Genomic DNA, 15,068 nt, shown 5'->3' on the forward strand with positions numbered 1-15,068 from the left:
GGAGAAAAATGATTCATTCCACAGGCTATATAACAATACAAGATGCATGAAAGTTCTCGGCTTAAATGGACATATTCATTTTTATCCTTTTTTGGTAAAACTGTCCCAACAGGAATCCTCTGCCAAAAAGTGGAAATCCTAGGCTTTTCAAACAAATATTTCTATCAATGCCCACCTTCTAGCTACCAGGATTTCCTGTTTTTGTAGCTGAGACTCATATTTGTACGTGGCTAGTCCAAGGATGGCAAACTAGCTTGTAGATTACATAACTTCAAACATTTGTAACTTGTTTCAAAGTCCAGGTATTAAATCAATTTTACACTATTTGCTTACTATAAAAATGAAAAATTAAAAACTTAAGCAAAGATCAAAGCAAACAAAATAAGCAGGAATAAAAGGAACATTTGAGAAATTATTGCCTTGACTCATGTTGACTTTATAAACAGAACTACTTTGAGACTCAGATATTGATATTTACTCCAATGCTAGAACATGACATTATAACACTTTCCACATCTGTGATCCTATATGTGTGTGTATGTATGATTTACACATACACACCCAAATAAATTAGCTCAGTTATATCATCCTGAAACAGAAAAAAGTGAAGACAAATTCTAACCTGAAGTTATATAGCCCAATCTAGCCAAAACACACACACACTCTATAGCATTTCATTATTTAGGGACTAGGTAAGCAACCTGTAGAGGTCAAATAATCTTGGTTCCTTTATAAAAGTGGCTCCCAACATTTTTACCATAAGGATCCCTTTATTATTCCTTCCCCATATTTTCAAGTATTTTATTTATTAAATTGCATGTAACAATAGGCTTTCTCATTTAAAAAGTTAATCAAAAGCATAACCGCCATTCACAGTTTCTGATCAGTGTATGATAACCAGTGTTAGAATCAAAGAAATATAAGCAAATGTGTGTAATTCAATGTCTTAGTTGGCTTGTGCAGTAGGAATATTTTGGGTAAATGTATGGTTTGTAGTATAACTTTTTGAAATACTGAAAAAGGTTCAAGAATGACCCCACTGCTATTTTCATCTGCCCCAAGTTGAGAACCATTGGTTTATATCCACGTGCTTTTCCTCCCTAAATCAAGTATTAATATAACACAGCTACCCATGTTAACACATAAGGGATTAATAACAAAAATTACTACCAAAAAATAGATTAACTGTAATACTCATTCTGTAAGGTGTGACTGAGAAAGAAAACATAACAACATAGATTTAAAGGACTCTATGTAGAAATTACCAAATTATGATGTACAATATATCCTTCAGTCAATTTCAAAAGCACATTAATATATGAAAAAATCCTCAATTCCCCTGTGAGGTAGGTCCAGATTATTTTCCCCACTTCCACAATGCGGACATGAGGTACAGAGGAATTAAGCAGCAGAGCTACGAATTAAACCAGAAGTGACTTGGGTTTGACTTCTATACCACTTTCCTTTCTATCTAATATTACCAATTTGTTCCAACAGATGTTTTTGAAGATATGGAACTAAATAAGACACTGAAGCAGATATTGGATAGGATATGAAACTCTTTTTCACATTAATGTCAAAGTGGGCCCTATCATATCTCCATTGTTGTCACAGCCATAATTCTTGCCCAGGTACCAACTGCATATAGTCAGATTCCATGTAGGTAAAGCCCATAGACCTCATTCCTCAGTTCCTATGGAAACTGCAATCATTCATATCACCATGGAGGGGCTGAGGTCTAGCAGGCATCAGGTTGAGTCTGTGTGATATGAACACACATCAGCTAGGATCCAGTTGGCAAATCAAACGTTTACTGTGTGCAGGGCACTGAGAGTTTCCACCAAGGGTAGTAGATTTGTGAAAAATCATTCTGAGCTCCTGTAAACATTCCCTAGGATTCCTAGAATCACAGAATGTCAGGTGACCTCTAATTTTCTGTCCAGCTCTAGGTTCAATCCCATGATTTTACAGATGAAGAGACTGACATGTAATGTAAGTGACTTGCCTGGAGCCCATTAGATCATTTCCTCATATAGTATGAATCTGACAAAGTCCACAGAAAATGGAACATATTCTCAGGTTGCCATCATAAACATGAAAAGGCTGGCTCAGAATCAGGAAAGAGAAACTGGGGGCAAGATATGGAGATGTATACATATACATACATATATATATATGAATCTCCTTATATTTAGTCCACATATTACATGAACAGGTATTATTAATAAAATCTATTCATTTTTTTGTGGTAAATTTTCCAATAGTTCACCATTTAAAGTAACCCAAACAACTTGACAATTGTTGCAAAATGGATTAAAGCAGAATTTTATAGGCATAAGAGGACCTAATTTCAATGAATTTGAGCATCTTATCAAATTAGCAGAAAGTATTTCCACTATGTGAAGCTGCTCCAATTAAATGGGTGTATACAATTTGTATATCCCCTCAGGTCAATATAGTCAATTCTAATAAAATACTATTTGGAGGCTTTATGTTTAAGTAGTGGGGTTTGATTTTTTAAGTGGCAATTTATTTGTAAACAAAATTCTAATGATTTTTTAAAGCTCTCTTACATTAAAAAAATCCCTATTTGTTTGAAGGCTTACAAATGTCATGGAACTTCACTCAAATTATGAAAAAACAAGAATAAATTTCATTAAAATGGTAGAGTGCTGAACAGTAACACAGTTTGATTAGCTGATCAGACATTAGTGTTTACAGGTCATAATAATATGAATTTCATGTGTGTTAAATACTTAAGTAGGTTTTGGTAGAGCTTCAAAGACCATTGTTTTTCCAGAACCATGTTAAATTACATGTTTACTAGCATCAGAATTATACTAGTTATGTAAGTGACTGACAGTCCTGTTCTGTAATATTTTCTCACTAATATATCTCATGATTGGGGGAAACCAAGGAAACAAGCTTTAAATAATAAATAGAAGAAATATAATGTACTACCAAAATATTCTTACACTTAGCTGAAAAGGATGGCTTTAAATATAATGATTTACCAATTCATTCATTCTGCTTCCTTCAGCATAAAATGTTATCTTTATTCAAAGAAGACAAGGCACTTCTCCATCTACTTCTAACATTTAACTACAATGGTCTCTTTCCTAAATTAACATAGCAGGTAGAAGGGAACAAAAAGTAGCTGAAAAATGTTAAAGCTTATTTCACTTTATACACAATTTATGGAGGTGGAGATGCATAATGGAAAGTCAGAGAAGGAACAGTTTTAACCTGTAACCTCAAAGCTTTGTAAGGTACATGTTATTTTCTCTGGAAACATCTATGCAGGTTTCATAAAGAAATATTATGTAACAAAGAAATTCAAAATTAGTTTCTTCAATCTAAAAACAACTGTCACAAAAATACTTTATTAACTTGACATGTTGTATCCTGAGGATGTAAGAAAAAAAGGTCAGTGGGGGAGAAGTTAATGTCCACAGTGTACTCTGTCATTTTAGCATTCACTGCTGCCAATACCACTGAAATGAAAACAAATCCCTTAAAGGACTCCACAATACTCAACTGCTAATCAGTCCCCTCCAAAGGAAAAGAGTTTGAAAAAGCAGTCATAGAAGAAAGAAAAAAAGAAAATTGTGTATTTTCTGAGTAGTTCAAGAAAATGAGTTGACCAGCATAATGAACAGTAAGATAATAAATTTAAGAGCTATTAGAGTAGGTTTTATTTTTTTTTAAGATTTTTTTTGATGTGGACTATTTTTTAAAATCTTCATTGAATTTGTTACAATATTGCTTATGTTTTATGTTTTAGGTTTTTGGCTGCGAGGCATGTGGGATCTTAGCTCTGCAGCCAGGGATCGAACCCACACCCCCTGTATTGAAAGATGAACTCTTAACCACTGGACCGCCAGGGAAGTACCCTAGAGGAGGTTTTAAAATTAAGTTTACACATGCTGGTAAATGCTTTTTATGATAAATACTACTGTAACTTGAATTATATACTCTGTCACCTCCAGATGCACTCTATTCCTGTCTCATTATTTGTTTTATGGAAACAATTCACTACTTCCTGCTATTCTTTGAGCAAAACAAGTGTGATTTATACATGGCAGAAAAAGTTACTATGACCATCATATGGCCAAATTCTAAGTTTATAGGAAAAAATGAGATTATAAGGGTTGACACTTAAAATTAATTATTCTATCAGTGATAATTAGAAATTCTGTAGTATGCTAGAAATCAATTTTGGTATTAAACTGTCACAGTTTGAAGTATAAACCTGATGATACTAGCTGGAACATAAACCATAGATACAATTTTTCCCTGACCTTATCTAGAAAACAAGACATTTGGTATGCATTTTCAGAGGTTTCCACTTTGTCTATAAAAATACACCTTCAGTTTTGCAGCAGACAGACAAATGATTTTTGCAGGCACACACAATATATTAAAAGTTAGAGATTATGGGTGGCATGGGGGTAATAACGGGGTTCTACAGAGGGAGGTGGAAAAGTGTTTGCACAAAAAATTACAGTCACATATCAAATAGTATCTTTTTTTCCCCCTCTTCTTTTACTGGTCTAGGACTGTGGATTTCAAATTAGGCACAAATTTTAAAAGTGGCTTTAAAAGGCTTGACCTTGTATGAAGAAATGATTGTTCTCTTTACTGGGATGAATGTGTGCCTTAAAAAGTTTACTAAAAGCAATTAAGACTAAGATGATAAATAAAATATTCAGTCCCAGATACTTTTATTTTTAGCACTAAGAATTACAAATAATGCCTATATACAGGCACAAATTTGAAGTTGAATTAATGCAATGTAAAGCTTTCCTTATGTTAAAAATTCAAATCTAGAAGAATAAGAGTGTGGTGCTCTCATAATAATGAGAAGAGAAATAGAGAAATATGCACATACCAATGAAAAGGCAACGTGTGGCTAATTTATAAACTAAAATAGTTTTGTCTAAATACTTATCTTTCCTCACTAATAATATCCAAATGTTTACAAAGGATCCTCAAAAAGAGGATTAAGAGTATTTAATCAATTATGAATCAGCCACTTTAGGTACAGCTTTTCAATTAGCTCTCTCTCTTTCTCAAAGTAGATTATCATAACTCCAGAAAGGGGTTAGCAGTGGCTTTCATGGGGGGTCTAGACACCTCCTAAGACGTCTGAAATCTTGAAATATTCCTTAAAGGTCATAGTTGTGTGTATTTCCAAATGAAGGAAAGGATACATAAAGGGAAATAAATGAGGAGACTGAGGCTATGAAATGTGTCAGATGTCAAATGAATTCTTTTGGGGGTGGGGGTAGAGGACAAAATGGGATTTACTGAATTAAATGGAAAAAATAAGGTTCTTGGTTTCAGGTGCAATGCAGATCTCAGACAATGATTTCAATTTTAATCCACTCATTACAAAGGGCAACCCTGCCCACACCTGAAATTTTTAACATACTTATTATGGCTTTGCCATAAAACAGCATGTTAACAGTCTCTACATTCAAAAGGATGCTTGCAAACTTCATATTAAAATCTACACAGAATCGTTGGCAATACATTAAGAGTAACATTACATTCTGTAAACCATGGCATATCACATTTTACATTACACAAAGAGACAATATTTACAAGTCTTAAGGAGTTTAAATATTTTATCCACTAACGTAAGTGATAATTTAGCAAAGTGCAGGACAAAACCAGTGTTATTAATTACATGTCCTTTAAAAGCAGGTAAGAGTGAAACCATTTCTAGAAGCTACCAAAAGCTTATTTATGTATGTCCAGTAAGGGATTACAGAGCATTAAGTAGCCTAGAAAAATGATGCATATTTTGAAACAGTGAGTATGAAAATTATAAGGCAGCATGCTCAGAACATGTTTTTGTTTTTTAAACACCAGCACTGATGTTTATTTTTAGTGGCAATATATATATATACATATATGTATGTGTGTGTGTATTTATTTAAAAATTGACAGTGCAAAACACAAGCCTCATTTAACAACAAAAAAGATGTGCAAAATTTCTTCTTAAACCAACACAAATGAAAGTGTGAGGAGAATATTCTACCATTATGAAGAATAAGTTGAACACAGCAAAGGAGACCATCTTCATTCCAAAATCATCTACAAGGCACTAAGGGTAGGAAATGACAGGTAATACAGAAGTGACTGAATAAAATCCCTCAGTCAGGTCGGAATATGGGATATTTTGGTAAGAATTCTATTAGTATTACCTGTAAAATAAAAATAAACAAGAATATATTGACAAAATAATTTTCATTTACTATAAATTATATATAACCCAGAGAGTCTATAATCATTTTTCACAGGCCTATATTTTGATCCTGTACTATAAAGCAAGTGAAATATAGAAAACAGTTACAAAAGGAACTTACCACATATTATCATTAGACTGGCAATTAAACTGGAAAACATAATTACTTACTGTAGCTAATAGCTTTTATCACCTGATTTACAGTAACTGTTTAGGTGCAGAAAAGCAAACCCTATTACATTTTAATGTCTTTCCCATCTTCCCTCAATCATCCCCTTTCTTTTTTAGCAAAGTCGAAGGGATTAAAATTTTGTTATGTGGATTAGAAGAAATACCTTTATATATATTAAGTCCCTCTATTTTCCAATTAAAGCAGCTAATATCGGTTGAGTATTACTATCTTTTAGAAGTTTCTCGTAAAAAATAATAAAGTGTTCAAATGGATTAAAACATTTTAATTTAAAACAGGTTTGGAAATATAATAACAAAAACTTAAGATGTTTATAAATTTATATAAACTTACGATAGTTTATATAAGATTTTACCTATAGAGAATTTTAGGTTTGTGGTCATTTGCACAGTTTCCCCAAAACTATTCAAAGTAGAGAAAGATACATAATAATCCTTATTTATGAAATAGAAATGGAATGTTTATTATTAAATATATACTATATGTATATAAAAGCTTGTACATGTAAATACTACATGTATTTAAAGCTTGGAAAAATTTCATATTCTTTTGAATGTGAATGATGCTGAATTTGTCACTTTGGTTATATGTGGATTTATGCTTTATGACTAAGATTGCATAGCTTTTAGTGAAAAAAAATAGGATCTATAGTTTCTTCACTGAAAGTTAAATATCAGCTAAGAAAAAAGAGCCAGGGAAAGGAATCCAGAATTCAGAAGTCAATTCCTATTTTATGTAAGTTTTGACAAGATTACATTTAGAAATATTTTGTTCAGCAGCAGCTGTGCCCATCACCATATGCGATGGTTTGCGCCCATGTTAAAAAGAAGATTAAGGGGGGCTTCCCTGGTGGTGCAGTGGTTGGGAGTCCGCCTGCCGACGCAGAGGACATGGGTTCATGCCCCGGTCCGGGAGGATCCCACGTGCCGCGGAGCGGCTGGGCCCATGAGCCATGGCCGCTGAGCCTGCGTGTCCGGAGCCATGCTCTGCAATGGGAGGGGCCACAACACTGAGAGGCCCGCGTACCACACACACACACAAAAAAAAGATTAAGGTTATTCAATGTTTTCATCTGAGCATACTAGCTAAGATTTTTCTAAGATCTAAATAATTGTCAGCTTTCAAGATATTTTATGTTGGCTACAAATCTAAAAAAGGTGAAAGGAAACCTCTATGTTCCAAATGACAAAAGTTCAAGCTGAGGAGAAAAAAGGTAGAAAGAAGATTTGACAAATGATAAATATAGTACAATGTAACATTCAGGATGGAATCCAAACATGTAATTAAAGGTAACTGCATACTTACATACTCCATCATATTGCTAGTTTCACATTTCCTTTTAGTCAACTTCCAGTGCAAAGCAAGCTAAGAAAGTAAAGTTTGTTAAGAATTTTGATAGCAATTTACACTAATTATTACCTACACATTTGAATAAATCGCCAAACAACAATCCAGGAATAAGATACAAAACATTGCATTTAAAAATACTTTGTAAAGGGTATATATTAAAAATTGAGTATTAGTTCTCTAATCCATGCTTTTGTGGCCTGAAAAATTCCCATTTTTTCAATTTATTAATGGCAGTATGAATGGGACACTTACTTGCTTAAACTTTCTTACCTTGTGATATAATCTGTTATTTTCCCACTCTAACAACTTCTGAATTGATCTTCTGGTCTAAGAGAAAGAATCAAGACTTTGTTACAAGATGAATTGAAGATCTTTGTAAACTATGTGTATCTATATTCTTCTGCTTACTTGTAAGATCCCATTATTCTCTCCTCTTGTTTTTCTTTTCAAAATGAAATATGTACAAACTACTCTGTGTTGTGAGTCCATTCACTGGACTATTATAAAAACATTACCAGGGGCTTCCCTGGTGGTGCAGTGGTTGAGAGTCCACCTGCTGATGCAGGGGACATGGGTTTGTGCCCTGGTCTGGGAGGATCCCACATGCCATGGAGCGGCTAGGCCTGTGAGTCATGGCTGCTGAGCCTGCGTGTCCGGAGCCTGTGCTCCACAACGTGAGAGGCCGCAACGGTGAGAGGCCCGCATACCGCAAAAAAAAAAAAAAAAAAAAACCAAAAACATTACCAGTACTCCTAGTAGTCCATTTATGAACCTAAATCTAGATTTTCATATACCTTTTCACAGGGTTACTTTTTTAATATACATGTAATATGCCAAGCTAATCTGATTACTCATAGAAAAATTTCCTATCAGAGCTCTTAGCACAACACCTGGCAAATAGCAGTGAGTCAATGTCTACAGGTTGAATAAAAGAAGCCAACATGTATCAGAATTTCCACTGAAAAGAAATATAGAAACAGCCAGTAGGAGAACTTGTATTTAGAGGAAAAAATATAAACAACAGAAGCAGCACTGTAGTAAACGGGAGGACAGAGGACAAGTTTCTCCATCTGGAGTGCATATATTTTGCAAGGTGTAAGAAAAGTTTGCAAAATCTTCAAAAACATTAAAATTAAAGATTGTTAGGCATTTTTGATTTTTAAGAAAGGGTTTATAAGGTTTCTGATAAGAAAAGGCCAGTAGGCATTGTTCAATTTTAAAACTACTGGTTAAAATTAAATGATTTACAACCAGACTATGTCTGACATGATTTCCAAAGCACCAACATAAGAAACTATTCTAACTGTTCAACCATATAAGTTAAAAATGACAATTGTATTCAGCTCATCTACAGTGGGCCAGATCAGCAACAATGCCAGTCAAAGTATACTACTGGGCCACTGTACTTGATACAATCTCTCTAAACAAAATCAGATGGGAAACAAATAAGGAAATTGAATGAGTAGTTATAAATCTTTCCACAAAGAAAACCCCAGGCCCGGATGGCTTCAATGATGAATTCTATCAAACAGTTAAAGAAGAAATAATACTATGAATATAAATGCAACATTCTCAACAAAACACTAGCAATCATTATATCATGACCAAGTGGAATTTATCCTAGGAACACAAAAGCAAAATGATGTAATATATTATATTAATAGAATAAAGAACAAAAACCACATGATCATCTTCATAAATTTAGAAAAGGCAATGGACAAAATACAGTACTCATTCATGAGAAAAATCCTAAAAAAAACTAGGAATAAAAGGGAACTTCCACAACCTAATAAAGGGCATCTATGAAAAACCTACAGCTAACATCACACTAAATGGAGAGAGACAAAATATTTTCTTCCTAAGATTAGGAACAAGACAAGGATGTCTCCTCCCAATACTTTTATTCAACATTGTCCTAGATGTTATAGCCAGGGCAATTAGGCAAAATAATAAATAAACGGCATCCAAATTGGAAAAGGAAAAGTGAAACCATCTCCATTTGCAGATGACATGATCTTATATAGAGAAAACTCTAAGGAATCCACTAAAGCACTACTAGAACTAATAAATAAGTTCAGCAAATTTGCAAGAAACAAGACTGTGGTAGGTAGAATTCTGGCCCCCATGATCTTCACCTCCTGGAGTTACACCTGTGAATGTTACATTACATTGCAAAAGGGACATTGCTGATATAATTAAAGTTACTAGTCATTTGGCTTTAAAATAGGGAGATTATTTTAGATTATTTTGGCAGACCCAGTGTAATCCTATGAGCCCTTAAAAGCAGAGAATTTTTTTCTGGCTGATGGAAGAATAGTCAGAGGGGTTTGAAACACAAGAAGTACTCAAACCACCATTGTTGGCTTTAAGATGGAAAGGTCACATAGAAAAGTCTAAGGAAGAAATGATTTTTGCCAAAACCTGAATGAGCTTGGGAGTAAATTCTTTCCCAGAATCTCCAGAAAGGAATGCAGCCCTGCCAGCACCTTGATTTTGGCCTTGTGAGATCCTAATAAGAGAACCCAATTGACCCAGCCACACTGTACCCAGACTTCTGACTGTGAAATAAAAGAGTATTGTTTTAAGCCATTAAGTTTGTGGAAATTTGTTACACTAGATAGAAAAGTAATACAAGGTTCAACATATAAAAATAAATTTTATTTCTATGTACAAACAAGTAACAATCTGAAAATGAAAGTAAAAGATCAATTCCATTCACAATAGATTTTTTCTTTTTATATGTTAATCCCATCCTCCTAATTTATTCCTAGTCACAATAGATTTAAGAATAAAATATTTAGGAATAAATTTAACAAGAGAAGTATAAGATGTGTAAACTGAAAATTAAAAAACACTGCTAAAGGGAATTCCTTGGTGGTCCAGTGGTTAGGACTCTGTGCTTCCACTGCTGGAGGTACGGGTTTGATCCCTGGTCATTGCTAAAATAAATTAAAGAAGAGGTAAATAAATGGAAAATATCCCATATGTATTCATGAATTATAAGGCTCATGTAATAGCTTTTACAACATATGGTGATGGGAAAATTGGATATCCAAAAGAAAAATGATAAATTTGGACCCCTATCTCACACCATGCACAAAAACTAACTCAAAATGGATCAAAGACTGAATAATAAGAAATTAAACTTTAAAACAACTAGAAGAAAGCACAGGAGTACACCTCTGTAATATTGAGTTAGGCAAAGCCCTCTTAGATATGATGTAAAAGGCACAAGCAAGAAAATTTTAAGAGGTAAGTTTGACTTAATCAAATTAAAAGTTTTTGTGTGTCAAAGATACCATCAAGATAGTAAGAACCCATCCAAAATGCCAATGTGAGGACCTTATGGAAGTCTCTTCCCTGGAGAGACAACTATTAAAATCGTCAGTATTAGTAAGTACAATCATTCAAATGTTCTAGAGATTGATCAAAGGGTTTACAACAGACTGAGAAGTATTCATTCAACAAAATCTATTGAAAATAAGTAAGAACAGTGGGAAACCTTGGTATTGGAGCTAGGCACTATACTCATATCCACAGCTCTGCCTTGTGGAAGAACTGTTTAAGCAAGCTTGGGAGCTGAGCATCAGGCAGTTCCCATATCTCCCAGATACCTAGAGTGGAACAGCTCTTCTGGGTAGTCTTGACAGATGGTGAAAATAGGCAGATCCCATTTTCCACAGCTCTGTGTTATAGAAGGCCTATATCAAGTGGGTGGTGGCAGCAGGGCAGCACCCATTTCCCTACCTACAACTTCTGCAAAATAGGCAGCACAGCTGGTGAAGAGTGCAGCCCCCCTTTCTGGCACACATCTATATCGTGGGAGAGCTGTTATAGTTGGTTTGACTACTGAGTGGCAGTTCTTACCTTCCCAGCTTCCTAGGGCAGATATATTCTGGGTTGATTTGATAGATGGGGAACATTAGCAGACCCCAGTCTCCCTGGTTTTAGGTTAAGAAAATCCACAGTTAACATCATACTAAATGGTGAAAGATTGAAAGCTTTTCCTCTAAGACAGAAAGAAGGCAATGATGCCCATGCTTGCCACTTCTATTCAACATATTACTGAAAATTCTAGACAGAGCAATTAAGCAAGAAAAGAAATAAAAGGCATCCAAATAAAAAGGAAGAAGTAAAATTATCTCTCTTTGCAGGTGACATTATCTTATGTGCAGAAAACCTTAAAGAATCCATAAAAAATCCTGTTAGAGTTGATGAACAAATTCAGGAACGTTTCAGGATATGAAATCAACATGCAAAATTCAGTTGCATTTCTATACAAGAACAGCAAACAATTCAAAAGAGAAATTAAGAAAACAATTACATTTCCAATAGTTTCAAAAAGAATAAAATACTTAAAAAATTTAAGCAAGGAGGCAAAAGTCTTGTACACATAAAGTTACAAAATGATGCTACAAGAAATTAAAGACCTAAATAAATGCAAAGAATCCTGTGTTCATGGATTGGAAGACTTAATATTGTTAAGATGACAATATCATCCAAAATGATCACAGATTCAATGCAATCCTTATCAGAATCGCAGTGACTTTTTCTATAGAAATAGAAAAATCCATCTTAAAATTCATATGGAATCCCAAGAGACTCCTATTAGCCAAAAAAATCTTGAAAATGAGAAACAAATAGGAAGGACTCACATTTCCTGATTTCAAAACTTACTACAAAGCAACAATAACCAAAAAGAATATGGTACTTGCATAAAGACATATAGACCAATGGAATAGAACAGAGAGCCCAGAAATAAACCCTCGAATATCCACAACAGATTTTTGACAAGAGTACCAACCATTCAATGGGAAAAATGGACTTTTCAATAAATATTCCAAGGAAAACTGGATATCCATATGCAAAAGAATTAAGTTGGATCCTAAAGTTATGCCATATGCAAAAATTAACTCAAAATGGATTAAAGAACTAAACATAGGAGTGACGACCATAAAAGTCTTAGAAGAAAACATAGGAGACAGTCTTCATGACACTGGATTTTGCAGTTATTTCTTAGATATGACAATGAAAGCCCAGGCAAAAAGGGGAGATAGTTTAATTGAACTTCATCAAAATTAACATATTTTATGCATCAAATGACACTGTCAATAGAGTGTGAAGAAGAAAATCTCGAGGATGGCAGAAAATATTTGCAAATCACATATCTGATAAGGAATTAATAACGAGAATATATATAAAACACCCACAACTCAACAATAAATAAACAAATAAGCTAGTTACAAAATGGGCAAAGTAATATACAAATACCCTAACCTAATATACAAAGGGCCAATAAGCAAATGTAAAAATGCTCAACACCACTAGTCATTAGAGAAATACAAATCAAAACCACAGTGAGATATCACTTCACACTCATTAGGGTGGCTATTATCAATAAAATGGAAAATAATGAATGTTGGTGAGGATCTAGAGAAACTGGAAACCTTGCGTACAATTTACCAGAGTAGAAATGCAGGAGAGGAAAACTTTGTGGGAACTAGGACTAGGATAGCAATACCTGAACTTAAACTGATGAACTGTTGGAAGCTCAGTGGGACAAGTTTGAGAGTTCAAAATTCCAAAGGGGCCCAGTCTTGGCAGAGACTCCCACACTTTTATGACTTTTATTACCAGAATCCCTATCAAGTTCTCACAGTGATTGCAGAAAAATCCCCTCATCTTCTGGCAGGAGAAAGGGAAGAAGAGTCACGTTTAAATATGCCCAGAACGTTCTGTTCTTCTTAACAAAGCCTGCTCTCAAGAGAAACTATTGTACCAGAGCCCAACCAATCTTGGAGAAGGGGAATACACAATTCTAGCACCCTCTAGCTTTCCTGTCCCATGTAAAGGGGAAAACAAAACAAAACAAAATTGAGAAGCACTTGTGTAGGGTACAGCCCAGGAACACAGGCTCAATAAAAACCTTAAGCCTAATCACAACACTATAGAACACTTCTAGTCCCCCAGCACCTTGCCACTACATCAATAAGGCTTCTGTATTATAATATGAGGAATACAACTGAAAGAACTGTGCATCTCAGATGATATCTAAGAAGTCTATAGGGAAATCCAAGGAAAATAGGCCAGACAAAATCAAGGACGCCAAGGAACGTTTAGCCTTCAATTTCCAACAGCTATAGCAAATAGTAAACACAGCCAAATGAAAATAAAATCTCACTTTAAAGGCCTATTTACCTCAGTTCCTTTCACTAGTGCATCATGTGTAGTTTTCAAACAAAAATTAGAAGTCATACTAAAAAACAAAACAAGTTTGAAAAGGCAGAGCAAGCATCAGAACCAGACTCAGAAATGGCAGAGATGTAGAAATGATCAGACTGGGAATATAAATAAACTATGATAAATATACTACTTGCTCTTTGAAAAAAGTGGACATGAAAGAATAGATGGATAATGTTAGCAGAGAAATAGAAACTGTAAGAAAAATATCAAAAGGAAATGGTAGAAAGCCAAAATATCATAATAGAAATGAAGAATGCCTTTGATGGGTTCATCAATGACTGGACATGGCTGAGGAAACCATCAATGAAGACTGAAGATATATCAGTAGAAACTTCCAAAACTAAAAGAAAAAAGAACAGAATATCCAAGAACTATGGGACAATTACAAAAGGGGCAATAGACCCATAATAGAAATATCAGAAGGTAAAGAGAGAAAGGAGCCGAGGAAATATTTAAAGCAATAATGACAACAGAATCCCCCAAAATTAATGAAAGGCATCAAACTCATAGATTGAAAAAGCTCAGAGAATACAAAACTGGATAAATACCCACAAATCTACACCTAGTTATCTCATATTCAAACTGCAGAAGATCAAGGAAAAATCTTGAAAGAAGCCAGAGGGGAAAAGTACCTTACATATAAAGGAGCAAGGATAAAAGTTGTATCAGACATCTCCGTAGAAACTATGCAAGCCAAGAAAAGAATGGAATGAAATATTTAAAATGTTAAAAGTACTACCAACCTGGAACTCCATCTGTACCCAGCAAAACTGTCCTTCAAAGATGAAGGAGAAATAAAGACTTTCTTAGATGAAAAATTGAGGGAATTTGTCACCCGTAGACCCACCTTGCAAGAAATGTTAAAATAAGTTCTTTAGAAAGAAGTAAAATGCTACAGATAAGAAACCTGGATCTATATAAAGGAAGAGTGTTAGAGAAGGAATAAATGAAGGCAAAATAAAATCTTTTATTTCTTCTATTCTCAACTGATCTAACAGGTAACAGTTTGTTAATAAAAATAATGTATTCCAT

General features: G+C 34.2%; 1 protein-coding gene across 1 annotated transcript in view; it reads right to left on the reverse strand.

Moving 5' to 3' along the window:
- Window positions 1-4,702: 4,702 nt before the first annotated feature.
- The window catches only part of CHIC1 (cysteine rich hydrophobic domain 1), a 36,727-nt gene continuing 26,361 nt past the window's right edge, over window positions 4,703-15,068 (reverse strand). Inside the window, exons 4-6 of the mRNA XM_081223311.1 lie at window positions 8,064-8,120; window positions 7,749-7,808; window positions 4,703-6,212 (exon numbers count right to left, since the gene is read on the reverse strand). Coding sequence (XP_081079437.1) covers window positions 6,162-6,212; window positions 7,749-7,808; window positions 8,064-8,120 — 168 coding nt within the window. The 3' untranslated portion in view covers window positions 4,703-6,161. The remainder of the gene's footprint in view (window positions 6,213-7,748; window positions 7,809-8,063; window positions 8,121-15,068) is intronic.

Source organism: Mesoplodon bidens, assembly GCF_964165515.1.
Source record: "Mesoplodon bidens genome assembly, chromosome: X".
Lineage (NCBI taxonomy): Eukaryota > Metazoa > Chordata > Mammalia > Artiodactyla > Ziphiidae > Mesoplodon > Mesoplodon bidens.